The sequence below is a fragment of the Monodelphis domestica genome, chromosome 4 (genome assembly GCF_027887165.1).
Source record: "Monodelphis domestica isolate mMonDom1 chromosome 4, mMonDom1.pri, whole genome shotgun sequence".
In the NCBI taxonomy this organism is placed as follows: Eukaryota; Metazoa; Chordata; class Mammalia; order Didelphimorphia; family Didelphidae; genus Monodelphis; species Monodelphis domestica.
This window is the reverse complement of record NC_077230.1, coordinates 368,868,393-368,894,656: the sequence shown is the minus strand read 5'-3', so window position 1 is coordinate 368,894,656 and position 26,264 is coordinate 368,868,393. Positions and strand designations below refer to the sequence as shown.

Sequence of the window (26,264 nt, the reverse complement as noted above, 5' to 3'; positions counted from 1 at the left end):
GGTACACTGAAGTACCAGGCCAAACACATGGGTAGGAAGGAGAAAGAGATGATCAAGTTCCAAAGAGAAGTTTTATTTCTCCTTTAACCCAATGGCCTGATTCTCTTCCTTTCCCCTCCAATTCTTACTGTGCTCTGACCAGAATGACAAGTCTACCTAACACCTGCCCAAAGGAAGCCTTCTGAAGCAGGGTCCATCCAACTCCAGCCCTGGTGCTGGGGTACAGGATTCTGGGCTGGCAAAGGAAACTACCCCTCCAAGCGTAGAGTTGCTTAACCTAGCCCAAGGCCTACCAATTCTCAGCCTAGGGTCTGTAGTATTGAGGATTAGAAATCCTTGATACCAATATGGTCCCTGGAGTCAGGAGGAGGAAGATTCTAGTGTACAATGCAGTAACTAAGCCTTGAAGATTAGTTGTATTCTGACTTCACTCTGCTCCACAGGCAGGGAACAGAAGTCATAGCAGTATCTGCTTCCCAGTCCTGCCAATTGCCCGGTCACTCGGATGTTCTCGAGGTTCCATTACTTGAGGTACAGCCCTCTCCAACTAATCCGGGAGATCCAGTGTTTGTCTGAGAAGAAGATACTGTGGAGGATAGAGGCAGGGAGGCTGTCAGGGGGAAGCCAAAGTTTTTAGGATCTCTGGGGCTTCCCTTCCTACTCGGCTCAAAAAGGGGGGTTGGGAAGACATAGGAACTGGGGAAGGCCATGGAATGCTGGAGGTGAAGGATAGCTGAGAATGGCCAGGGGTGCATTTGTACTGAAGGGAGACCAGGGAAAACTGACTGCAGGCCGTGGAAGACCAGGACCTCACCTTCTTTCGACTGACAATGGCCTGCTGTAGCCATAGCATTTCCATGGCCAGGTGTCTCTGAAGTCTCTGGAGCTGGGCAGGCTGGGAGGGCAGTGTTAGCTCCTGTGACCCTGTGTATGTGGAGACATAGAAATGTGTGTCAGAGATTGCCCCCAAACTGGTCAAAAGTGCCTGTCCCCTCCAAAAATACCCCCTGCTCCCATTTAGCGCAGACTTGAGATTAGGGAGTGCTTAGTAGAAGGGAAGAGGAGCTACCTGGGTTCCTTGTCAGCATCCTGTCACCACCCTCCAGTTGAGGGCCAGGACCTTCTTCCTGGCCAGACTTCACTTTCGGCTGTTCCTTCCAGCCTTGATCTCTCTCCGGTTCTTCATCCTGAAGTCTGCTGGGGGGTTCCCGAACTGGACCGAGACTGCTGTCTCCCCCCGCCCTTGGGGCAAAGGTCCTTCTCTGTTGGGAGGACATTTTGGGGTCCTTTCCAAACCTCTCCTTGCCCCCACCCCTGGAGGGGGAAGGTGAGAATGTGGCTGAGCGGAGAGAAGAAAAGGGTATGTATGTCGGGGTTCTCTACCCCTGACAGCGGTGTGAGGACGTGACAGCCACAGCAGCTGGGGAAGAGTCCTGGCTCGCTCCCACTCCGGGCTCAGCCCTCATGAGACCTTCCAGACTTACCCGGGTGTCCGGGGAGAAAACGGGCCTCGGGAGCCAGCGCCCCACCCAGCGCAGCTGCCCGCCCAAGTCGTCGCCCTCCACCTGCCGCACCACCTCCTCATACTCGGCTCTCAAGCTCTGCAGCCGCCTCCGGACCTGCCGACCCCTCACACAAGCCTGGTGGACACACAAGTAGCCGTGGTTAGCCGGGAGCAGCAATCTGGAGGTCCGCAGTGGGGAATCTGGGGGCCCGGCGGGAGGAGGGTACGGGGGTGAGGAGGGAGTCCCAGGGCCAGGGCTTCTCCAGTAAGGGTGGCAGTCCTGGCCCCACCTGCAACAGCGTCACGCGTCGAACAAGCTCCTGAAGCTCCATATTCCGCCTGGAGAGATAACTGTCGGCCCTCTCCCGGCGCCTACAAAGCTCGTCACAGCTTTGCCCCGCCCGCGTCCCCATGGAAACGGAATGGCCAAGCCAAGGTGCTACTGGGAAATATTCTGCCTGCCCGTTTCCATGAAAACGTCTCCTTCGTCCCCATGGCAACTATGCCCGGCCCCCACCTTTGTGACAACCAAAGTCAATCCTCCCACCACCTCCCCCCCACACACACACACAGGGAGGCCTCCCAGCACCCCCGCCCGGATCTTCCATACTCTAAGGCTCAGGATCCCGGGCCAGGACTGAGTGGGAATACCCAAAGAAGACACAGGAGCCAAGCGGACATCCGTCCATCCTTCCGTTTAATTCAGCAATCAGAGGGCCAGTAGGGCCAGGGAAGATCACAGCCTTGGTCAGAGATCGAGGCCAGTAAAGTCAGAAGGCCTGAGGGCACAGCCTGAGTCAGAGCTCAGAGTGAGGTCAGAGGACCTGGGGTCACAGCCTGGGTCATGTGAGGTCAGATGGCCTAGAGGCCCAAGCCAGGGTCCTAGCTCTGGGTCTCTGGGATCAGAAGGCCCAGGGTGCTGCAGCTCGGAGGGCCAGTGTCACAGTCAGGGTCATGAAGGTGCCTGGGCTCCTTTCCTCATACCCTCCGATCTGAGAGAGGCCAGCTGCTCACCTCAGCCATCACGGGGAAGTTCTAAAGGATCCCAACCAAGGGCCTCCACTTAGGCTGTGGGGGCCTCCTCTGGTTCTGTGTTCTCAGCCAGATGCAGCTTCTGTCTGGAGGTAGTCAGAGTTAAGGGAAACTGGAGGCATGGCCTAGGCAGCCCATATGCTTCGTTTGTTACTCCCCTTACCTCTACTCAAGCTCCCCAGAGTCCTCTCCCTTCAAAGCTCTAAGGACTCCAGAAAAGCCTGACCTGAATAAGACAGCTCAAGCCAATGGTCCAAAGGGCCCCTTGCTAATCTAGGTTCCCATGGCCAGGTTTGGCTTTGTGGCTTTAAGAAAATCATCCTCCCTCTCTGGGCCTCAGCTTTGTTATCTAAAAAATAAGGTTGGACTAGATGTTCCCTTCCAGCTCTATTGATGAGAGTAATGATTATATTCATGTCCTAGAAACTATAAGGCTTACAAAATGCCTTCTGTGGCAGCTATTATCCCTAAACTGCACTTAGGGAAACTGAGACTCGGAACCACTGGTCAGTATTTGAGCCAGTCTGTCCCTAAATCAAAGTCCAATACTCTCCCCAAATTCATGCTGCCTCTGATCTTAGCTAATTGTCTGACGTTCTTGAAAAGCATTCTTATAACAAGGTTAAACCTTGCTCCCTCCAAGCTCACTATATTTCTCTGACAAATCCTTTTTGGGGGGAGGGAAGGGGCAGAGCCAGCATCCATGGGCATTAGGAGTCAGGAGCTGGGTTAGAATCCTACATTTGTTACTAGATGACCTTGAGGGAGTTCTGCTCCAGAGTGGCAGGGAAGACCCCTGTCAAAGCTCCCTCCTCAAGAAAGGATACATAGAGTTGCTAAGATCCTCCAGCTGCAAAAGGAGAGAGGAGTCATGGAAAAACTTGAGCCCTGGGTCATGACCCAGGAAGTCCAGCCCCATGAGAGTGCCTATCAGCTCAGAGGGATCATGGGGACTCGACTCCAATTTCCGCTCCCAGCCTCCCCAGTCCCTCTCCCAGCTCACATTGCTAAGCAGCTGGTCTAGGTTACGATCGGCCACTGTTTTCTTCTGCTCCTGTGGCAGCCCTTCAACCTCAGCCTCGTCCTCATCGTCTTCCTCCTCCCCACACACATCCAGGCTGAAGTGCAGCCGAGCCAGCTTCTCCTGCATCTCCCGAACATGCTCCAGCTGCTCAAAGGAACATTCCTTCCCTGCCCAGCCAAGAAGCCCAATACCAGTCATAGCCTTGCCCCCACCTAAGGAGAGTGAGCCTCCACCATGGCACAGCCCCTGGAGCCCAAAACTCATCCCCCAGGGGGCCCAACTACAGATCCCAACCTGGTAAGGAAGAGCCTTAGCCTTAAAGTCTAAGCAGTGCACAAACATTTACTCACCACCTACTATGTGCAAGGCATCATTCCCTAAATTCACCTATTAAGAAGTATAATCCCTGCTCTCAAGGATGTTATGTTCCGGTCCTGATTTCTGAAACTCAATTCATTCCCTGATTCCCCAGATGTTGGACCAACAAGATCCCCCTCTTCCTTGCCAGCCCCCCTTAGAGACCTACCAAAGGCCTGGAGCCGTCCAGAGTGGAAGTCATTGAGTAAGTTGAGTAACCCTCCCTCCATCTCATAGACGCCAGTCACCTCCGTCAGGAAACAGTGCTGCAAGGGTGTGCCTGCTGGGGCTCCCCCTCCACCAGCCAGCACAGGGCGGCACTTCTCCTTGGTCACCCTGGGTGGGTCAGAGGAGCCACTGGTCAGTTGCAGGCAGCCTTTCCCTGGACCCTTCTAGGATATATAACTCTTGACTCAAAGACATCTGAGGGGTGACGGGGCTGCCCTCAAATCCCTTTCCCCTACTCTTCTCTCCTGAGTCCCAGCTCCCCTTGCCTCTTTGGGTGACTCTTGGACAAGTCATAGGCCCTATCAAGGCCTTAGTCTTCCTGATGCGCCTCCTCTCAGTTGTCATGGAAAGAGAGAAGGACTGAGCCCACAATCCCCCAGCAGACTGACTGACCTCTTAAACTTGGACCGCTGCTTTGGGGATGGAAGGTGGGGGAGCCCCAAGGAGAAGGAGGCACTTCGGCTGGTGGGGACTGGGACCCTTCGCAGAGAACTGGAGGGGGGTGCAGGCTGCGACAAGCAGGGCTTGGGGCTCCTCCTCTTCTTCTTGTCATCCATTTTGGAGCGTGTCCAGGCTTGGCTCCCAAAGGGTGGGAGTGCACTTAGGGAGTAAGCCTGAGGAAGAGAAAGACTAGGAGTCGTGTTCTAGTGGCATGGGCCAAAGGGGTCACACACCTTGGCTTGGCCTCAGGCAGGTTTTAGCTGGATGCAAGAAGAAACTCTGGAACAATCAGAGCTGACCAAAAGCAGAATGGGCAGAATTGGGCTACCAAGATGTGGCGAGTTCTTTATGCTGGAGGTCTTGAAGCCAAGTGGATGCCTATGGATCAGAGATGCTCTGGAGGAGACAGGCTGGATTAGAAGCCTTCTGAGGCCCCTCCTGGTACGGGTTCTTTGAGAAGTTCAACTGGCCCAGGAGGCCAAGACTCCACACTTGTCCCAGGGGCCAGGAATCCCAAGTTCATCACCTAGGAGAGGTCCCACGCAGCTGTCCCCTCCCACCTCCCACCTCCCCCAGCTCTCGGCCTTCTCTTCTCCACAGTGGACTCAGTTAGGGGAGACCTAGGTCAAACCTTGCTGGGCTGTACAGACGAACAAACTGGAGGCCAGAGAGAAACGTGTATATTTTAGTATAAACTTCCTGACCTATTCAAGGTGTTCGGCAACATGGCTCGAAATACCTTTCCAGCCTTCTCCATGTGCCCTCTAGTGTAGCATCCCAAGCATATTCACATCTATGAGATATAGATGACTGTATTACTACTGTGTCTCCAAGCATGAGGCTTTACCGATAAGCTTTGTGAAGGTAACCTTGACCTGATCACGAGACCTATTGCCCAACACAAGTCCATTAACATGTTCGGAGACTTGCCCGGGAAAGTGCGGTTGCGTCCTACACGCCCAAAAGGTGTTCCCTCTACCTTGCCACCCAATCTTAATTGTCTATACTTTGTGACGTGGTTACTACGTCCTTGGGAGTACCGCCCAAGCAGGACATGAATAAATTCAGAGGCAAACCCATGAACTTCCTCTTGGCCTTTCTCCCTTCCATGGAGCTCCACTGGGCTCCTCTATGACTATGTCTCTCTCTTCTTGACCTTCTCCTTCCCCGAGGCTGGAACCATCTCGGCCTGCATTCTCTATCTTAATCTCCTCAACCACCTTGTATTCCATTATCCTCATTTTCCGCCTTAAGGAAAATCATAGGGGTTGCCTGCCCTATCCAATCACTGATTTGTCCGTGTCTTTCATTTCCACCCTGGTTCTCGGTTCCTACCTCTCCTCGGGTCCCATCACAAAGGTGAGCCCCTTCCCTTGTGGGACCCTGCTGGTCAGGGAAGTCCATTAAGGAAAACCCCACACTCTAGTTTCTAGTGGCTTCATCTGTATCATTGACCATGCCAGGAACAGCTTATATTAGTCAAGCCTTTAAGCACAGTATCTGGCACATAGTAGGTGCTTAATCAAAGCTTCTTCCCTTCCCCATCTCGCCATCTTCACCCAGTTGAATCTGGGCCTTCTCTTCAAGACTGGGCACAAGTGTGTCCTCCTCCCTAAAACCCTTTCCCAAGCCCTCTCCCTCCCCCCAGCTGAGAGTGTTCCCCAACTCCTCAGCAGCCCTTAGCTATGCCCTTATCAGAGACACAATAGAGGGTGCCCTTGGCTTGGTGCCAGGAAGCCAGAGTTTGACTCCTGGCCCACTCACGACCTTCATTTCATTTGTAAAATGAAAATATGAATACTTCAAACAACCTGTTATAGGATTGTTGGGTACAAAGAACTCTGAGGGCAGCTGGGTGGCTCAGTGGATAGAGATTCAGACCTAGAGATGGGAGGTCCTGGGTTCAAATCTGCCCCCACACACATCCTAGTTATGTGACCCTGGGCAAGTCACTTAACCCCCATTGCCTAGCCCTTAACACTCTTCTGCTTGGGAGCCAATACTTAGTAATGATTCTAAGGCAGAAGGGTTTAAAAAAAAAAAAACCTGCCAATTTTAAGTTGCTATAGACAGGGGCACTTCACATACTGCCCCAGGGCCAGTTGCAAGATCTGCAAGAACAGGGCCTAGTGTTGTTCCACCAGATGGCAAGCAGAGAGCCAGCACTTGAACTCGGGCCCCTTCCTCAGGACAGAGCTCTGGGCTCCAGGCAGTCTGGACCGCAGATAAAGTCTGAGCGCCTCACTGAGATGCGGGAGGGATGATTAGGATGGACCCACCAGCTCTTCTTCTGACCCACTTCCTGCTCTTCGGCTGAGCTTCCCACTAATGCTCGGCGGGACAAGCTCCTGCTTTGGTGATGGGGCAGACAGACGTGGGGGGTCCAGGACAAGAAAGGGGAGGGACAGCTGCTCCTGTGTTGTGGGGAGCAATGTGGGGAGAAGGGCTTCCTGGGCCAAGCAGGGGATGGAGCACCCTCATGAAGGGGGTGCCCTGCTTCTGTGCCCAGAGCTCCGGCCTTCTCAGGGATGTCCCTGCCTGGCCGGCCCCATCGGCCTCAGGGCCTTCTCCCAGTACTCATCAGGGCTAGCCAGCTTCTTCACAGGCTCTCTTCCTCCCTTGATCTCCCCTACTGTTCTGTAGGGCGAGGCTGCCCAGCTACAAAGGGACCGGCCGCCGCCGCTCTCTCCCCCTCTAGCTCCCAAGGGCTGGGGCGGCCCGGGGGTCCCGGACTAGCCCTGTGACCAGGGACAAACCCTTTTCTGAATCTCAGTGTCTTTACCTGCCAATGGAGATGGTTATGCTGGGGGGTGGCTCTGGCGGCCTCGCTTGGCCTGTTGGTGTTGTGATCGTTTTAGCTTTACCTTCTGTCTTTAATCAATACTTTCTACCGGTTCCGAGGCCGAGAGCAGGCTGGGCGGGGGTCAAGTGACCAGTCCGGGCTCACACAGCTGGGGAGCCAGGATCTCGGGTCCCTGGGCCGGTCCTCCATCCACGGGGCCACCCCAGCTGCCTCGGGGGTGTATTTTTACATCGGAAAGGGCTCTATGACAAGGCAGGGACTGTCCTAGGTGCCGGAGAACGACCATTTGCGTCTGCGTGCAGGTGCCTGGCTCCGTCCACTGGCGTGTGCACCGGGGGGCGGCCTCGAGCCACAGCACGGCGCCCAGGGACATCCTGCCCCACTTGGGCAGCAGCCAAGGGGCGGGGAACGCGCTCCCTATCGCCCGGCTGCGCTCCCCATTCCAAAATGGAACGCGCGCTCTGCCAGCAGCCGGCTCCCTCAAAGGGAACCTTCGGGCCGACCCTCGCGCTCCATCCCCCAGATTCCGGGAATTGGCCCCTGAAGGAACACCGACCTGGGCAGATCCTGGACGGGTCCTCGCCGAAGCTGCCGCCGCCGCTGGCTCCCGGCGCCTGGGGCCGCCGCCGCTGGCTCCCGGCGCGGGCTGGGGCTGCTGCCGAGGTCTGGCCTAGGCTCCCCCGCCTCCCACTCCCCGGGATGTGTGTGTGTCAACAGTCGTCGAGCTGGGAGTGATGTGCATTTAAAGGAGACGCAGAGCAGGCCTAGGCGTTCTACTACACCGATGCTCCTCCCTTAGGAAGTCGGGCCGGAGCTCTCCTTTAAGGCGGGGCGGGGCGGGGCGGGGCGGGGCGAGTCCCGAAGGAGCGGCTCCGGAGGAGGGAAAGAGGACCCCTTCTTAGCCTGAGCCGGGAGACCGGGCTGGTGGCTGCATTCCTTAGCCCGTCTCCCAGTGGAGTTTCCCGGAAGCCACTAGGGCCAGGCCGGTCCACTTTGGAGAACAATACCGGGTTAGGAGTGTTCCGCACAAGACAGTAGCCCGCACGGATGCCAGCAATAACAGTAGCCGTGTAAGGTTGGCAAGGCACGCCTGCACTGGATCCTCCCAGCCACGAGGGACGTTTAGAGCTTGCCCGGGTCAGTCAGCTAGTGAATGGCGGAGGCTGGACTTGGAATCCAGAAGCCTTCACTCTCACTAGGGCCATTCATTGTTCTCCCGACTGGAAGGGTCTGGCCCTAGTGGCTTCTGGGAAAGTCCTGCGAGGCAGGATAATGAACACCTAGCTCTATTATTAATGCCGAGCAGCGCCCACAGGGTTGGTGGGTCCTCACAGCAGTTGGGCGAGGGAGCTCGTCAAAGCTTCCAGCCGCGGCAGACAGGCGTTCCCAGAATGGTCTCCGGCGCCATCACGCTTTGAATTCCGTCATCTCCCAGGAGCATTTCTGAAATGCCTTCGCGGGTGGTCCTGGAACTACTTACTGACCCCCAAATCCCGCCCTCAAGGAACTTCTCCAGGGCAGATAATAGTCAAGTAAATGCAAGGAACATACACAACGCTGGGGAACAGGACCGGCCTGTCTAGGGTCAAAGCTGAGCAGAGCCTGGAAGGATGCTGGGGATTCCGAGCGCCTGAGACTTGTGCACAGCAAGGGCTGGCAAGTTGAGTGTGGGGGCCGGAAAGCTGGATCCGAGGTTCCAGGCCAGGGCAGTGGTATGGAGCGATGGTGCTCTGGAATCCATCAGTGTGGCAGCTGTGGGCACGGTGGATTCTAGAAGGGACAAAGGAAGAAGGAGGGAATTTTTGATAAACCCAAGAAGGGAGGGACATGTTGAGCTGACGTAGATGGGAGCAGGAATGATGATCCAGAAGACCAGGATGAAAAGGTAGATGTCCAGGAGGAGGAGCGTGAGGAAAGCCGTTGATTAGCAACTAAGAGATGCTTACTGAGTTCAGAGAGCAGTTTCAGCTGAGCTGGCAAGGTTGAGAAGTGAAGAGGCATAAAGGAGAGACACTGAATGCAGAAATTTTTCTAGGAGTTATGTTGGGAAAAGGACAAGTCAAAGGCAACAGTTTCTGGGGATGGCAGGATGGAGTGAAGGGTTTTAAATCATAGCTAGCTGGAATATAATGATCTGGGACAATTCTGAAGGATTTTTGACAGAGTTCTATCTATCCACTTCCAGAGAAAGAACTGTACGAATGGGATGGATCTGGATCAAAGCTCACTCTCTTTTACATCTATTTATGGCTTTATTGGGGGTTTGGGTTTTATATGAGAATTCTCTTACAAAAATGAACAACATGAAAGTATGTTTTGCATGATTATACATGTATGACCCAGATTGAATTGCTTTCCATTTTGAGAAAGGGGAGGGAAGGGAAGGAGGGAGACAACTTGGATCTCACCATTTCAGAAAATATGTTGAAAATTGTTATTACATGTAATTGGGAAAATACAATTATCTTTGAATAAAAGCAAATAATGTCTAGCTGGCATTTACATGCACTTTAAGGTTTGCAAAACACTTTATTGTTTCATTGATCCTCATAGCAACCTTGGAAGCTGGTGCTACTATTATCCCCATTTCATAGATGAGGAAATTCAGGCAAGCAGATGTTAAGCCATTTACCCAGTCATATTTAGTATCTGAGGTAGAATTGGAAGTCAACTTCCTGACACCCAGTGCTCTAACCACTGATCCAGTCCACCTAGTTACTTACTAGGATTAGGAGGAGGGGACTCAGGCATGTTTGTAAGCAGCTGGAAAGGAGCCACCAGATATGGGGAGAATGAAAGAGAGGGAGATAGCCCAGGGAAACAGCGATTTTCTTTAGTAAAATGGGATGCTAAGTCCTCTGCAGAAAGGGAGGGAAAATAATATAGACCGTTTGGGGAGAGATTTAGAATAGCTGCTGAGAGCACAGTAGAGAGATAGAAAATTCATTTTAAAAAATTAAGATATTAGGAATAAAAGCTTTACCCTATAGTAGAGTTTAGGAACAGGAAGGTCCTTCAAAGATTTATCTTGCTTTATGTTCCCTATGACTGAGACCCTACTTGGAATTTATGGACTGCAATCCATCCTCAATGATAAACTGGAGGGTCCAGTTGACTTTGGACTACTAGGCAATACAGTAGAGTCAGGGCCTGGAATCAGGAGGACCTGAGTTCAAATTTCACCTGACACTTTAGCTGTGTGTCTGGATGAATCTCTTAACTCTTTTGAGCTACCTGTGTAACCCAGATGGAATTGCTTGCCAGCTCCAGAAGTAGGGAGGCAAGGGAAGAAGGGAGACAATTTGAATTTGATAACTTTGGCAAATTTGTTATTACATGTAATTGGTAACAATAAATAAATTCCAAGAAAACCTCAAATGGAATCATGGAATTGGTATAACTGAAAAATGACTGAATAACAATGACCTGTTGACAATAACATAAATTTGTAGAATTTATGGCAAGTGTTGCACCTATTTGATTCTGTTTGTAACTCCCTCCAGTGGAAGTCAGTGGCAAAGTGTGATCAGAGAAGGTAGACGGTGGCAGGCAGTAGGGAAAAGGAAAACCCAAAGTAAGGGATTGGCAAGGCAAGAATGTCCATAGGTCAAGTTGCAGGTGAGGCACTGAGATGGGGCTAGAGTGGGAGGAGGAAATGGGGATCAGGACAGGAAGTGGTAGTGGTTAATTGTGGGAATCAAGTGAACTGCACTGATTCTATCTTACGACTCAAATTCTGGAGCTAACTTGGTTCCCTTTCTGTTCAACGATGGGTCTGGTCCAACATCTGTCCTGTGAGAATTGGGAGGAAACCTTGTTGCACTGTGACTGGGAAACTGGACCATTCTATGGGCTCTTTGGAGACCCTTAACCCAAAACCGAAGCTGTGCTGTCCAGAAACACAGTCGGATCCAGACTGACTGATGCAAACTTTCTCATAACTGCACATTTCAAAAAACTCATGAAAATCTGTAAACCAACTGGATTCTGATCACTAAGTTATTGTTCCCACGTTCCTTTGTCCGCACTCTTGAGGAATAGGCCGCCTCTTTCCAAATTCAGGGAATTGCACCTCTTTATTCTCCACCACCCAACTTGGAAAGTCCCTAATCTTTCCTCCAATTAGAAGTGAAATGACCTAATATTACATTGCTTCCTTTTAATTCATTGGCTTTATTTGATTGTTTTTAATGTATAAAAGTATGTCTCTCCCTGTATCCAGGGCCCAGCCCCAAGTGAAGCAGGGACCCAGTCCTGATTTGTTGGGCAGCTGCCATGCATTGCTTAATAAATCAATAAACTAAAACTCCCAAATATTTTTGAAGAATAAACACAATCTCACATCCATCTTTGCCTGAGGTAGGGGATTTGCCTGGCTGTTCAGCTAGAGTCAAGAGGCAAGATCTGAATCCAGGTCTGTCTTTACCCAGATTGGGCCTTCAACCTGTAGAAGGTCTCCTTTAGGACCAGAAGAGGGGTTGTCCTTCTGGGATACTGAAGCCTGAGGCAATTTGGAGTCCAGGAGAGAGGCTTCCCTCCACTCCCTGCCCTTTCCACAGATCCAGGACTTGCCTTCTGCTAATACAGAAGATTTGCTTTTCCTGGGAAGAGAAAGTGATTATCTGTTCGAAAAGATATAGTGTTTAGTCTTAGGTTCCCTGTGAGGGGCCCATTCAAAACAACCTTTAAGCCCTCTCTCAAAGATCAGTGTATCTATTTGTTAACCAATAGACATGTATAAAGCACCTCCGACACTCCTCTGCTGAATGCCAGGTGCTGTTCCTGGACATGGGAAGAGGGCCCACTACAGCCCCTCCTCACCCCATTATCATCCTCATCCTCTGGGGAAGTAAATGGCTGAGCAATGACTTCCCTGCCCCACAGGGCCTCCCCCAAGAGCAAAGCTGCTCAGGCCTGGCCAAGCATCCATGACTCACAGACCACTTGGTCTCAGCCATTCAGGTAGAAAATAAACAGTGAGGCCTGAAGAGCATGGCCCCTAGTAGCCCAAGGGTTAAATTGCCCAACTGGGGGGCCTTAGTGTCCTGTGTAAAATAATTCTTGCATTTCTCTCTCCCATTCTGTACCTCCTCTCTACACTACTGTCCCAGAAACACATTCTCTATTTTCCTGCCCTTCGGGCTTTGCTTACACTAGCTTCCTGGGCCTCGAATGCTGGGAAAGTCAACTCCAAACCTCCCGTGATTGTTCACCTCAAGCCAGTTACAGCCCTGGAAGTTGGGTCACTGGTTTTGTCGAGTCTCTGAACCCTGTGCTAGGTATGAAGTTTACCAAGACTTCACCAAAAGGTAGGGCCAGGATGAAGCCTGGGCAGTGGACATCTCTGAACATGCTGGTACTTCACTGTAAGATGGGGCTGGAAATCCCCTGGCTGGCCAGCCCCTGAATCAATTGCTCTACATCACGAGACGATGGTCAAATTAAGGCAACAGACTATTTAATGTGGTTAAAAATACATCAAAATCATCCCCCGTCTGTTGTGAAAAGGAAAGACAGCTGTTAGCATATAGTTCCTAACATCCATGGGCTCAGGCTGCCTGGAGGGCCCACAGGCAGGAAGCTGTCCCTGCTACTCTTCCCCCAAAACCCTGTGTACCCTGCTGTGCCATTGGCAAGACTGGGGGAAGTGTCCCACCCCCCACACCAAGCCATTCTAAATCGGTCCCTCACCTCAGAAAACACCCTCCAGTCTGATCCATGGAGAACCAACTCCAGAATGTAGTGGCCCATCCAATCACATTCTCTGTGCCTATAGGCCCAATGGGGAAGCCGCATTCTTGGGGCAAGGGCCGAAGGCAGAAGCAGAGAGGAGAATGTACACTGGGCCAAATCCCTGAAACAAATGCCTCCAGCTTCAGGGCTCTCTGGGCCCAAGGCTAAGGATGCCTAGAACAGTACTCCTTTTGGATGTCCAAGTGATTACCTCAACCACCAGGGACTGTCCAGGGGTAAGCCTCCCCTTAAGGTGCCAAAAAGGAACAGGAGTCTGGGCCAAACCCTAAGGAAAGCAGTCAGTAACAGGTGTGGTGAACTCTGAGATTTGGTCACTAGTGGGAGGAGGGGTCAAAGAGGGAAAGGAGGCCCTAGTGATGTGGTGGTGGCGGCTGCCGCTGCTGCCCAGGAAAAGACCCAGCTCTCACACAATTCTTGAGGGGTGTGTTGAACCAAGGAGTCAGTCTGTGGCCAGATGAAGCATCTGGGCTCACTGTCAGGTCTGGCTTCTCAACAAAGGGCCCCAACATTGAGGACTGGAGGCTGCTTCTGTAGCCCCAGGCCTACAGCAGCTGAGAGGTAGCCAAAGTGAGCTGGGCAATAAGTGCCATCCGTGCCCACTGTATGCAGAGAGAAGCCCAGACTGTGACTACCCAGATGCTACCTCGGAGAGGAAGCTCTGGGCTATCCCTCACTGAGAAGAGGGGCAGAGGAAGAAAGGACACCTTGGAAGACTGAAAAAGTAAAAAGGGACAGAAAAGAAATGGACCCATAACTCCACCCCCAAGGTGGGGAAATGCTTCCCAGTTCAGAACACAAGACCAAATGCTGATTGAAGTCCAGAATGAGTCCTTCTAGGGGACACACGCAGCCATTCACACCATGTCCCACCTCCAGTTCCTGAAGCCCCAGTGATCCCTCCAATCCCTTACCTTCAGGTCAGGCCTAGGAAGACAAGATAGGAGGCCCACCAAACACTGGCAGGATGACCCTCTGGTCTCTGCCTGGCGCAGGATTCAGTCCAGAGCCAGCCAAAAGGCAGAAGCAAAGAATACCGGGGGGGGAGGGGAAGACTGATGCTGGAGAACATGATTTAGGGTTAGCCTGTGACTAGGACTTGACTACATGAGAAAAGGCTAGGGAGGCAGGGGAAGGGAAGAAACACCAAGGGGCCAAGGCCCTCTACACCAGCCCTCCGATCTACTCTACCCTTAAGTTTTTGAAGCTCCTTTGGTCCCAAGGCAAGGGTCTAGGCCTGAGCGGAGGGTCAAGGCACCCTAACCTGGGAATTGGGGCCTGATTGGTCCTGGGGAAATGCTTCCTACAACAGATCTGCCTACACCACAGTGGGCACAGTCACGAAGTGCCTCAAGAGTGCAGCCCAGTCAAGAATAGACAAAGCCAAGCTCCCTTGTCACCAAGCTCATCAGAGGAGACCGATTTCTGGTATGTTCCTGAGACTTGCCAATTTGGGGAGAAATCTTCTGCCCTTCCTGCCTCAGCTGGTGTGGAGCCCGACCTGTAGCCAAAGCCCTGAACCCATTGATTCTGAAAGTCCAGGAAGTTATCCTTAGAACAACAAGCCCTGTGACCGTGATCCTTGACCTCTGCTTAGTTAGGGAAGGCTCAGAGCCTACAGGCAAGAGTGGGAATCAAGACGCTTTGTCAGAGCAATCCCAGGTGGCTGTGGGCCATTCTGAGGAGTCCATGGGGTGGTGGCTGGGGTCCTGAGGTTGAATTGCTAAAGGAACAAGAGGCACCCTCCAGGGTCCTACAACCCTTGGAGTGATTCAAGCTCACATCCTGGGAATGCTAAAAGAATCTCTCCATGAGGAACATGAATCTACCCCACCCACCAACTCAGCTACAGGACCACAGCTGAGGCAGAGAATGGAGGGATTGTAGACAGAAGGCTAAAAGACTGTCCAGAAGCCAGTCTATTGCTAATGGTCCGTCTCCTACCTCATGAATTCCTCAACAATAACACAGTCATGTGCAAAATCCCCCCAAACCTGACAACTCCAAACACCTTCTGAAACAACCCTTTGGATGATCTCTTTTCAAATCCCACTTGTGCTGGAGGGAGAGGCAACTGTGAATCATAAGGCTACTGGGACGCAGTCTAGTTTGGGCCCAACTGGAAAGCACAAGAGGCTCCCACTGGGTGGGTCTTTAAATAAATGGGCTTCAAACTCCTGTCCCTGCTGGACTCCCAGAGCAAGAGGGGAAAAGACACTCTCAGAGCTGTTGGGAGAGCTTTGAGTCATGGTAAGCCCAATTCTCTCAACAAAAATACAAGAGTATGTGTGCACTTGTGAGTGTACACCTGTGTGTGTGTGTGTGTGTGTGTGTGTGTGTGTGTGTGTGTGTATACTGGGACACAGAGAGAAGCTAGGTTGATCTGGGGCTAGGAGTGAGGTGAACTGTAAACTGGGGAGGGGGGAAAGGAGGAGGGAGAAGAAGTCAAATGACCTGCCCTGACTTGTCAGCAGTCACAGGCAACAACTCCTTGCTAAATCCCTCCAAAGCACAGATTAGTCACATACATCTGTCCACGTGCCCAAGACCCAGGAAAGCGTGCACTTGTTTTATACATGTGTGCATATAAAAGTATGGGCTTGGCACACACTTTTATATGCCATATATGTATAAAAGTCATCTTCAAGAACCTAAATCAGAAAGTGTCAAATGCCTGATGGGCCCCACCTCTTCCACACATCCAGCCTCTAAACCAGAGGTAGGGCCACAGCAGCTGGGCCTGTAACATTCACTAGCCCACTCCTGTCATCCCTGGTCTTCCTTCCACCGAGTTATCTCTAGTCAGCAGAAGGGGTGGCTTCATCAGTCTCCATCTGGCCTGAAACACCTGTGCTCAGAGTTCAAGGCCCTGGGGGGCAGCATCTGTGTGACACAGGGCTTGGGAGACCTGGGTCAGACCCTCAGGGGTCAGACCCTCAACCAGTGGCTCTGCACTGCTGCCCCTCTGTGTGCCTTTGGGGGACTCTGGGGTGTCTGCCTCAACAGGTGGGGGATGAGCACTCAGGTCCTGCACCTTCTTGTTCAGGTCATTGCGTTCACTCTGTAGGGCCCGGCAAAGCTTCTCAAGTCGCTGGATCTTCACCTGCAGGCCATCTAGCTCCTTGTCTCGAAGAGTTTTCTGAAAGAAAAAGGTGCCTTTACAGAACTAAGCAAGAGAGGGGCCCAGGCCCCACGTACCTGAGAGAGGTGGGGGAGGCTTGAATTGCAAAGCTCCTAGGTCAAGGCTCATTGGCCCCCACACCCTATAGGTCCAGATATCCAGAAAAAATTTGGGTCTGGCAACCTCACAGGTCAGGAACTACGAGGTGACAGACTTCTCCCATCACGCATTTCACACCATATCCTTTGAGACTCCCTAATATTTCTCATCCCTTTGTTTTCTTCCTCACTCTTCACACACTTTGTTCACTGCTCTGAGAACTATTTCCCCACTGAAGGATTTTTTTCTCTCTCCTCAGTCTGAGGTAAGAATAGATAGAAGCACCAGAAGCCAGAGCCCCAGCCCAAGAGGAGGGAGTCATTCCCCTATACAGTCAGAGCCTACCTGAGCTCTTCTACAGGAACCATCAATCACATACCTCCTCAGCCATCTCAAGAAGTGCCTTATTGCTGCTCTCCCATCGGGATCTGTACATGGTTGTCTCTTTCTCCAGTTTCTTGATCTTTTTAGTCATCTGTCATTTGAGGAATAAAAGGAAACCAGGGGAGTTAGAAGGGGTCTATTTGTACTTCTTCCAAAGGGCTGAGAGGGGATCTACAAGGGACAATGGGACCATATAGGGTTCAGGTCAATGTCCCAATACCCTTGAAGGGTGCAAGGCTGATTAGTTCTTAACCACAGGTTTTCCCATATCTATACAACTACTGCCAGTGATAACAAGAAATCTCAAGTCTTCCCCAAATTAGCCCAAAGTCCTTTATCCATAAAACCTCTACCTAACTAGGAAGAATTAGATAATTACTTGGTCTAATAACAACTAAAAAAGGGCAGACTGGGACTCAGAAAATGACCCTCACTGAATTGGAGTCAACAAATTGGCCCTAGGTCCAGAAAAAAACCCATCATTTCACATGTCTACAATGCTTCAAGGGTTACAAAGTTCTTTTCCTACAAAAGCCCTGTAAGAGGTGGGCCAAGTATTGCCGTCTCCACATTATAGATGAACGGGAGACACAATTAATTAGTACCTAAAAGGCAAAGATGAGATGTGAAGAAAGAGCTGAACTTGAGTTACATGAGGTGACCGTTCCCAGACATGAATAGTCAAGGAACATTCTTAAGCCTGCCTCAGCAGCCCCAGGCTGGCCCAGTGATGTTACCTTTTCCATTTCCTGCTTAAATGTTGTGAACACCTCACTGCTCTTTGACAGTGTGTTCTGGAACTCTTCAAACTTCTCTGTGTACAATGCGAGCTGTGAAGGCAAGAGTCTGGGCTTTAATCTCATGGCTGCCACTGCCACCACCTCCCTCCCACCTTGCTGAGAAGCCTTACCTGCTGCTTTAGGTGGGCCTCTTGCTGCTTCATCAGCTCACACACTCGCTGGGATTCCACAGCTTCCTTCAGCAGCTGTTTCAAAGACAAGTAGGAGAGTCCCCTCACCTCCAGTCAGTGTCTCAGAAAGAAGGCAGCACAGATCAGAACTCTACTGCCATCAGAGGGATAATGGCTCTTAAGACTGTGTATAATATGCATCTTAGCCAAGGTCTCAAAGAGACAGCACCAGCCTCTTTGCCCCAATGTCTATGTTGTCCTAACCTCACTTGTGAATCCAGTATCACTCCCAACAAACTATAAATGCCGTCATCTAACTTTTCCTATTCCCACATCAACGTAGCCACCAAGTTCTACTACTTTTCCCTCAGAGGATTTGTCACTTCCTTTCTATCCTCAAGGCTCTTTTCTTTGACTAGGCCTTCATTACAACACCCCTAGAAACAGACATAGCTTTCCAATGCATCAACCATCAATAGCTCCCCACTGCTTCATGAATTTCTATACCATTTTGCCTGGGATTCAAAGCCCTCCATAATCTGGTTTCAACATAGCTCCCAGACAATCCTTAATGGATCCTATCTGTTAACAAAATGAGAGCTGCTCAAGTCCTGGGCCATGTTCAAAGCTTTCCAACATGTTGGATAACTTCATTAGCCCCTCACATCCAGTGCAATCCCATGCTAGTAAGTCATCTACTCTCCTGGGTCTGTGTCCTCAATTATAAGTTGAAGATATGGGACCAAATGATCTCTAGCTCTAAATTCTATGACCTTTGACAGATGAATTCAAGCTTAAGTGTTTGCAAAATCAAAGCTGGAGAAGACCTTGGAATTCACCCACCTAAACCCCTGGATTTTATAGATAAGGAAACTACGATGCAGAGAATGTAAAAGGTAGAATCCAAGCTTGCACCACCTTAGACTCCAAGCATCCTGTCCATTGCTAGGTCATGCATGCAGCATCCCTGACTGCTCTCCCAGTCCCTTTTATCTGTCCCTCCCCTCTATTTCAGGGCTGGCCCCCCAGCCTGAGGTGTCCCCCCTCATCCCCTTGGGCAGAGATCAGGTCCTATTTATCTATCTCTCCTGTGCCCAGTCCCAAGGCCTGACCAACAAATCCTTAATCTAGGTTTAGTGAACCAAATGTTCATATCAATGTTCCTTGTCTGCAGATATGACCCAAAGGCTAATGAAATTAACATCTCCAGCCCAGTGTGAACCCCTGCTGGTAAGCCTTTCTGTCTGGGGTTCTCTGGGGGACACTTACAAAGTCTTTCTCTCGCTGGTGCCTCTCCTCTGCCTCCTTCAGCATCTCCTGGGCCTGCAGGAGCTTGGCATCCACCAACTGCTGCTGCAGATCCTTGTGTTTGAAGACCTTGTCAATGTGCTGCCAAGGGAAGCCCAGGTCATGAGGGGTGAGGGCCTGATCACTGCTAGTCAGAGCCAGCACCCAAATGGGATGCCATGTGCTATACAGAACACAAGCCCTGCCCAGTCCTGGAGCAAAGGGAGGTTCGTGACTGCTTTATGAATCACTTAGAGTCTGATGTGACACCCATTTCCACACAGTCCCCAACCTCTTCACAAGTTAGTATAGGCTTCAAGTGTTTCAGGAGTGAAGAACCCTAGACTCAAAGTCAGAAGACTGGGTTAAAATCCTACTGCTATTGACTGACCTATGTGAAGTAGAGCAAGTTACCTAAAGCCCTCCAAGCTTAGGGAAAACAATGCTCCCCTTTCCCAGGGGAAGAATAAGACACCTCTGGGCCATTCCCAACATGCCACCGCTAGTCTAACTGTTAGGAGTCCTGGGTGGGGAGGTTGCCACACCCAGGAACAGCAATGCACGTGTCATCCCACCTCACATGACTCAGGCTAGAGAGGAGTTTAAGAGGTCCTCAACAAGCCTCTTTGCAGAAGATGAGCCTAAGGTCTGAGAAGGGAATGCTGCCCCCACTTCAGGTGACCAGGCTGCTGGAAGCTAGGAATGGTAACCTGGCCCCCTTGACAGTTATCCCATGAACAGCAGCCCAGCCAACACCCTTCATGCCCCTCCGTTCCCAGGGCCTTCACCCACTTTGAACAGAGGGGCTTTCCTGAAGGTGGCACTCAGGCCCCTGCACCAGCAACCCATACCTCCTCTCTCAGCTCATACTGCTCAATGAGCTTCTTTAGCCGCTCTGCCAGCTCCATGTTCTCCTGGCGAAGCTTTGAGTTACGCTCATTGTGCTGCTCCATCTGCAGTTGGATGTCATTCAGGGTCACCTGGAAGTGGGAAGTCACCTCCTTCCTCTTTTCCTCCTCCTCTCTTGCTCGCTGGACACCTTCTTCCTACAGAGCAGGAGAAAGGACATGGGTAAGGAATCTAGCCGTCATGGGCTAAGAGATTATGGCAGACACTGCAGGAAGGGCCCTTTCAGGCTACCTATGGAGAGGACCTGGTGTGTCTCAGGACCTCCTAAACTCCCTTCCTTTCCCAAAGGGCTCCCCTCAACCCTTCTCCTAGCAGAAAGTAACAGAGGAACAGCAGGAACAATAGTTGGCTAAATGGTAAGAAGCTGCAATTGAAAGGCCAAGAGGTCACCCCAGATTTTGAGCTGGAAAGGCCCCCTGGATCATCCAAACCAACTTAGACTTGTAAAGGAATTGCTAAACCCCACTGACAAGTACACAATCCAGCCTTCATTTGTCCTCCAGAGGGAAAATATACTTCCTCCAAAGCCAAACCTCTCCATTCCTGGACAGCTTTAATGATGATCAAGTTCTAATAATAAACCCCAATCTGCCCAACCTTTGACCATTTCTCCTAGTTTGGTCCTTTGGTATCTGGATTCTTCCTTGACCATGGGACTGGCCATGCCACAGGCAACTGGATGAGCAGCTGGGATGCTGCAAGCTAGGGTCACCTTCAGGGTTCGGTTGTGTCTCTGCAGCTCCCGACACAAGCTCTCCAGCTTGCTGCGGGCCAGGATGGCCCGACTATGCTCACTCCGCAGGTGGTCCTTCTCCTGCACTAGTTGGCTCTGTTTCTTCTGTAGGACTTTCATCTGTTTCTGGGAATTACGGTGCTCCTCCAGCTGTAAGAAACAAGGGGGAACAGGTGATGGAAAGGGGAGGATGCTATATGGTACTTGCCAGATGAATACACAGGCCCATCATCTCTTGTGAACAAAGCTACTCCTTTAGGGAGATTGGCCTGACTGTCCTCGGTCCTCCAAAGACTACCTGGGGCCAACGTAGCAAGACAGTCATCTTTTATTTGTTCTCTCCTCTTTCCTAATCCAATCTCTCCATTTCCTGCCTTTCTCTTTCTCATTCTGACAGTTACAAGTTGGGGGATATTGGGCAAGTAACTGAACTTCTTGGAACATCTGTCTGTCATCTGTGAAATGAGGCTAATATTTACAAATTATCTGCCTTACAGAGCTGTTGGAAGAGTTCTTACAACCCTGAATAACAGGACTAGCATTTCACTAACACCAATGACTATACTGCCTCATACACTTATTACAACACTGTCATTTACTCCATTATTTGTAGGACATAGGCAGGGCAGGGGGTATTGCCCCTGTACAGTAAATGAGGAGGCATGTGCCCAAGGGGAAAGAGAGCAAGAGGCAAATGCAGAGCCTGGCCTCCCACTTCAAGAGGCTATCCAACCACCTCCTACAGCCAAGGTTAGAGGAACAGTAAATAATCCAGAGCCTCCCTTGATATCTCTAGTTTCCTCCATAACAAAGTAGCCACAGGACCTGAGGATGGACATTTCATGTATTCAAAGTTCCAGGTCATGTTCTGAGAAAGAACAATGTGTCAAGGTCCTGAGAGCCAGGCCCTTCTTGGCTATGTGACCTTCGGTGTCCTACTTAACCATCTCTGAGCTGGCTTCCTCAGCACTAAAATGAGGCCAATAATACTGATGAGCACCCACCCCATGGGGTGACTGTCAAGCTCCGGTAGAGCTTTTGGACAAATGCCCTAGACAAGTTCAATGACAAGTCTGGGATGGGGGAGGAGCAAGGGCAGGGGGTACTTTCTCTCTTTCCCCATCATTTCTAATGCTACATCATCTGTGTTAGAGGTAGTTACTTTCAGTAATCATGGCCAGATATGAATGAGTTCACAGCCCAAAAAAGGGAAAATAACTCCTGAATGGAAGCTCTCATTCTGCGGCCAATTCTCCTAGGAACCTTGCAAATGCTCTCTCTTTTCTCTCAGAACCCCACAGCTATGGGTACTCCCCTCTTCCCTGATTCCATATTCTTCATCAAAGAACCAAAGAGAAATTAAGAGAAACCTTTTCGTCCCATCCCCTGGCTGGGATGTGTCATCACCCTTAAGGTCAAGCCTATGCCAACCTTGAGGTCACCTAGATTCCACAGCCCTGAAGGAGGGAGAAAGAGGGTCCAGAACTGACCAGCTCAGCATATTTCTTGCATAGCGCAGCCAACTTTTCCTCTGGGGTGCTAAGGGTATTCAATGTCTGCATCAGCAAAGTGATCTCCTTCCCTGGAAAGAATAGGAATACAGAGTGAGTCTTCTTCATATGCCTCCAGGCCACAGAGGGCCTAAAGGTTGACTTTCAGCCTAAAAACTCTACTCCCCTGACTGACCAACCCTCAATTCAGACCAAAGGTTCTGCTATATAAATGAAGGAGGAGGAGGGGGTGGTATGGACATGAAAGGTTCAAACCTTCCTCTTCCTAGGTGGGAAGCCTAGGGAGAGCTCTCCTCAGACCTAACACATTCTAGAACCTGTAAATGATTACTCTTTAAATAGAAAACAAATGGCAGGAGAAGAACAAAGAGAAATCCTGTGTCTTGGAATCTGCACTGCACAAGTAATATTTGCTCTAAATTCTCTCTCAGATAGGTATTTGATGTTCTGTATGCACAATGCCCCAAGTTCAGTCCTTGAGAAACAAAGATGCAAAGGGACAAAAATTCTCTGCCCACAAGGAGCTTACATTATAAGTGGGGAGAGGGAGGGAGAGATACTACAGCCCCACAAACTAGAATGATACCCAGGATATGATAAAACCTTGAAATTCAACATATTTGGATGTCCACCTTTCTTACCCAGGCCTTTGGCCTTCTTCTTTTCCTGGGCCCGCTTCTGGTCTCGGTCCCCACTCTCATCATTTGCCCGGATCTCTTCGACACCTGGCTCTCCCTTGGTAATTTCCTTCACTCCATTGACTTCAGGGGTCCCTGGTTCCGGTTCTCCATTCCGTGCAGAATAATTCCGGCTCTTCTCGACCTCATCTGGCTCTGTGTGTTCACTCTGGACCCCATCATCCCCTGGACCCTCCTGACTGCTATCCACACAGTAGGTATTCAATATGTCTTCCAGCTGCCGGCTTAGCTCCTCAGAGACATCACAAACAGGGCCAGACTGAGAATTCTTGGTTTGTCCCCCTGTAACAGAAAGCCAGGGAACAAAATGAAACTACTAGCTCCATTTAAGGCTTGCAAAACCATTTCCTTATAACAGACCTATGAAGTATGTGTCATAATTAGTATTTTCCTGTATTTTTATAAAAGAAACCATTGCAGTTGAGAGCAGTTGGGCTTAGTGATTATTATACAACTAGGAACCGCCTCCCAAGAACTCAGATTCCAAATACAACCTTCTCTGTTGTCCACTAAACTGTCTATCTAGCTTAATGAACAAAGTCCCCAAGGATTTCTAAAAATCTGGCCTCTATTTTGGCTATTTGCTCACATGATCTCCCAAACAAGCACAAAAGCAACAGGTAAACTTCTTAAGGCAATGCCTCCAGATGTTGGGAGAATTCTGCTCCACCTGCTACCCCACAATACTTCTTCTAGGCATTAATCCTCTTAGTCTAGGCTTCCCTTTAAGGATAATAGCAAGGGAGTGAGCAGAGAAGAGGAAATACAGATCAATGGGAAGTATTGAAGTCAGTCAGTCAATAAACATTTATTGTGCCAGGCCCTGTGCTAAGTTGGGGTGGATTCAAGATCAAGAAAGGCTGAAGACAGACCCTATTCTCAAGGAGCTCCAACATGTTTACCCCTGACAACTGTGTAACCATGAGCAAGTTACAACCTCTTTTAGCCTTGGTTTCTTTATCTACAAAATAATTCATACATATAGTTTATGGTCAATAAAATGAGGAAAATAATCCTCATGTTACCTTACCCACAGAACTGTTGTGAGGAGGAGGTTTATAAAGCCTAAATACCTTGGTAATGGAAATTATCTTCAGCATTATTATCCTTTTGTTTCACTGCTTTCCAGGGGTTAGGGCCAAAAGCTCCCCTACAGTTGTCTTCTGCCTCCCCCCCAACCCCCACCCCCACTTCTTAGTAGAAATTCTAAGACAGAAAAATGGCAAAAGCTAGGCAAATGGATTTGTGACTTGGCCAGGGGTGGCACAGCTAGGAAGTATGAGGCCAGATTTGATTCCAGGTCCTCTTGACTCTAGGTCTGATGCTCTACCCATTGTGCTATCTAGCTGCCCCTCTCAGTCTTTTGTTTTTCCCTTAAAAAACAAAACAAAATCTTACCTTCTGTCTTAGAATTGATACCCTTCTATGGCAGAAGAGCAGCAAGGGTTAGACATATGGGGTTAAGTGATTTGCCCAAGGGCACACCCCATACAGACTTAACTTCCAACCTGTAGCCCTGACAAGTAGGCAGTCCACCTGAACACTTACCCTCATTCTTCTCTTGGACCTGGCCAGCCCGGCCTTCTGCATTTCCTTCTTCTTTGGGAGCAGGGTCCCCAGATGCACACTGTGTCCTCTCCTCCTGGGTATTTTCAGGCTTCGAAGTCTGGGATAAATCGGCTTCCTGAGGCCCCGAGCGGGATTTTGCTTTGGAAGGGCTGGCTGGCAGCTTCGAAGCACCACCCTCTTTGTCCCGGTTCTTCATGGTGGATTTGGATGCCAACCTTTCAAAAAGAATCCCCCCACCCCTCTCCGTTTAGGGCCCTGGGCACTTTGTAGCTCTGGGGCGAGTTTTGATGCTTTGTCGACACCAAGGAGCCCCCAGACCAGCTCTGAACTTTCAAACCAAAACTTTACTCAGGCCCCTGACTCACTTCGGGGGACCCATCTGCGGTTTCTACGGCAATTCGGCCCCTCCCCCCCAAGGCTGATTTCCCCCCAAACCGGACCTGGTTGGGGAGGCAGGAGCCACGATGATGTAGCCCCCCAGGCCCTCTCTAAGGTCAGCCGCAGTTCTGCTCCTAGACTTTCCCGGGCACCGCAGGGCAAACGTGTCTAGGAAGGCAGGCTGGCTGGACGGATGGGCCAGTGAGGTGCCCTCAACCCAGTTGGCTGGGCCTAACAATCCAGGAGCCCAGCCCGTCTCCGTCGCAAGGAACTGCTTCTTCTCTCGCCCAGGCACGTAGTGCAGGAACACTCAGTCTCCGCCTTTCGGGGCGGCCGAGGGAGGGGCGCCACTCCAAGAGACCCTAGCCCCACGTCCCACGTGGGCTCCGCCCCGCGCGGCCTCGCGCCCCTCGGGAAGCGCCCGCGCAAGCGCACTAGCGTCCTCACTCACGGCTCCCCCTCCCCCCAGCCAAGGCCCGACCTCTCCCCTTTTTCCCCACGCCCCCACCCCCGCCGCGTCCACGCGCTCCCTACCGCGCGCCCCCTCCCGGGATGCTATCCTGTCCTGTCTTCGCTCTCCTCTCTCACAGTCACCTCAGTCGATCTCTCGCCTTCCTCTGCCGCCGATGCTGCCCCCACCCCCCCCACAAGACAAACACCGGCTCAGGCCTCACACCGGAAACGCCGGGAAACGGCTGCCGGTGGAGACGCCCGCCCCCTCCCCCTGCCGTAGCCAATCAGAGGGCAGAGGCCTCGCGGGGCTCGTCGGGAAGAATAAGGCTGCCTCAGTCGCTGGCCAACTGAGCACGAAGGAAGTGGGAAGAGGAAAGAGCCGGACACTACAGGTCCCATCATACTACGCGGTGAGGCCTGAGAACCAATCCCAGGATGCAGTGGGGCTGAGCGCTTTCATTCTACCTATGAGAGGGATATCGTGGGTAGTAATTTGAGCCCTCTGAACTCAACTCTTTGCTCCACAAGCATTTAAGAAGCACCTGCAATGTGCCAGGCACTGTGCTAGGTACTGTAAGGCAATAATAAAAAAAAATTTCCCCCCAAGGGAATGTCATGTTGTCATGTTTTTTTTTTTCTTTAAAACTCTTACCTTCCATCTTAGAATCACTACTGCCTGTCAGTTCCAAGGCAGAACAACAATAAGGGCTACGCAATAGGGGTCCAGTGACTTGCCCAAGGTCACATAGCTAGGGAGTATCTGAGACCACATCTGAACCTGGAGCCTCTTGTCTTCAGGCCTGGCTTTCTGTCCACCGTGCCACCTAGCTGTACCCTAGCTTACATTCTAGTGGAGGAGAGAGTATGCACAAACCTTAACACAGAGAAGTAGCTATTGAATGTAGATGGTGTGAAAACAAAACAAAAGGCATACTTTTTTTTTAAAACTGGTGCTTTCCAGCTTGGAAGCAATACTTTGCATTGCTTCCAAGGTAGATGAGCAGTAAGGGCTAGGCAATGAGGGTTAAGTGACTTGCCCAGGGTCACACAGCTAGGAAGCATCTGAGGTCAT

General features: G+C 50.9%; 3 protein-coding genes across 6 annotated transcripts; all 3 read right to left on the bottom strand.

Annotated features, from left to right (window-relative positions):
- Positions 1-52: 52 nt before the first annotated feature.
- IQCC (IQ motif containing C) lies at positions 53-1,925 on the bottom strand. The gene is made up of 5 exons (XM_007492878.3): positions 1,795-1,925; positions 1,485-1,640; positions 1,070-1,262; positions 815-924; positions 53-586 (listed from the first exon to the last, which is right to left on the bottom strand). Exons 1-5 carry the CDS (start codon positions 1,915-1,917, stop codon positions 548-550), a joined length of 621 nt encoding a protein of 206 aa, XP_007492940.1. The 5' UTR covers positions 1,918-1,925; the 3' UTR covers positions 53-547.
- A 259-nt stretch (positions 1,926-2,184) lies between these two features.
- On the bottom strand, positions 2,185-4,702 carry CCDC28B (coiled-coil domain containing 28B). 2 transcript variants are annotated; one of them, XM_007492879.3, is made up of 5 exons: positions 4,539-4,702; positions 4,087-4,253; positions 3,540-3,727; positions 3,364-3,386; positions 2,185-2,622 (listed from the first exon to the last, which is right to left on the bottom strand). In XM_007492879.3, the coding sequence occupies exons 1-5, from the start codon at positions 4,700-4,702 to the stop codon at positions 2,568-2,570; spliced, it is 597 nt and encodes a 198-aa protein (XP_007492941.1). In that variant the 3' UTR covers positions 2,185-2,567. The 2 variants fall into 2 exon arrangements, with proteins under 2 accessions (XP_007492941.1, XP_056651261.1); XM_056795283.1 differs by lacking the exon at positions 3,364-3,386.
- Positions 4,703-12,830: 8,128 nt separating this feature from the next.
- TXLNA (taxilin alpha) lies at positions 12,831-25,473 on the bottom strand. Of its 3 annotated transcripts, none has more exons than XM_007492873.3 (11): positions 25,274-25,473; positions 24,341-24,576; positions 22,736-23,074; positions 22,074-22,165; positions 20,563-20,733; positions 19,793-19,987; positions 18,924-19,043; positions 17,655-17,729; positions 17,482-17,574; positions 16,740-16,835; positions 12,831-16,279 (listed from the first exon to the last, which is right to left on the bottom strand). In XM_007492873.3, exons 2-11 carry the CDS (start codon positions 24,555-24,557, stop codon positions 15,995-15,997), a joined length of 1,683 nt encoding a protein of 560 aa, XP_007492935.1. In that variant the 5' UTR covers positions 24,558-24,576; positions 25,274-25,473; the 3' UTR covers positions 12,831-15,994. The 3 variants fall into 3 exon arrangements, with proteins under 3 accessions (XP_007492935.1, XP_016278009.1, XP_007492936.1); XM_016422523.2 differs by having other exon boundaries at positions 25,334-25,425; XM_007492874.3 differs by lacking the exon at positions 25,274-25,473 and adding an exon at positions 24,802-25,177.
- Positions 25,474-26,264: the final 791 nt, after the last annotated feature.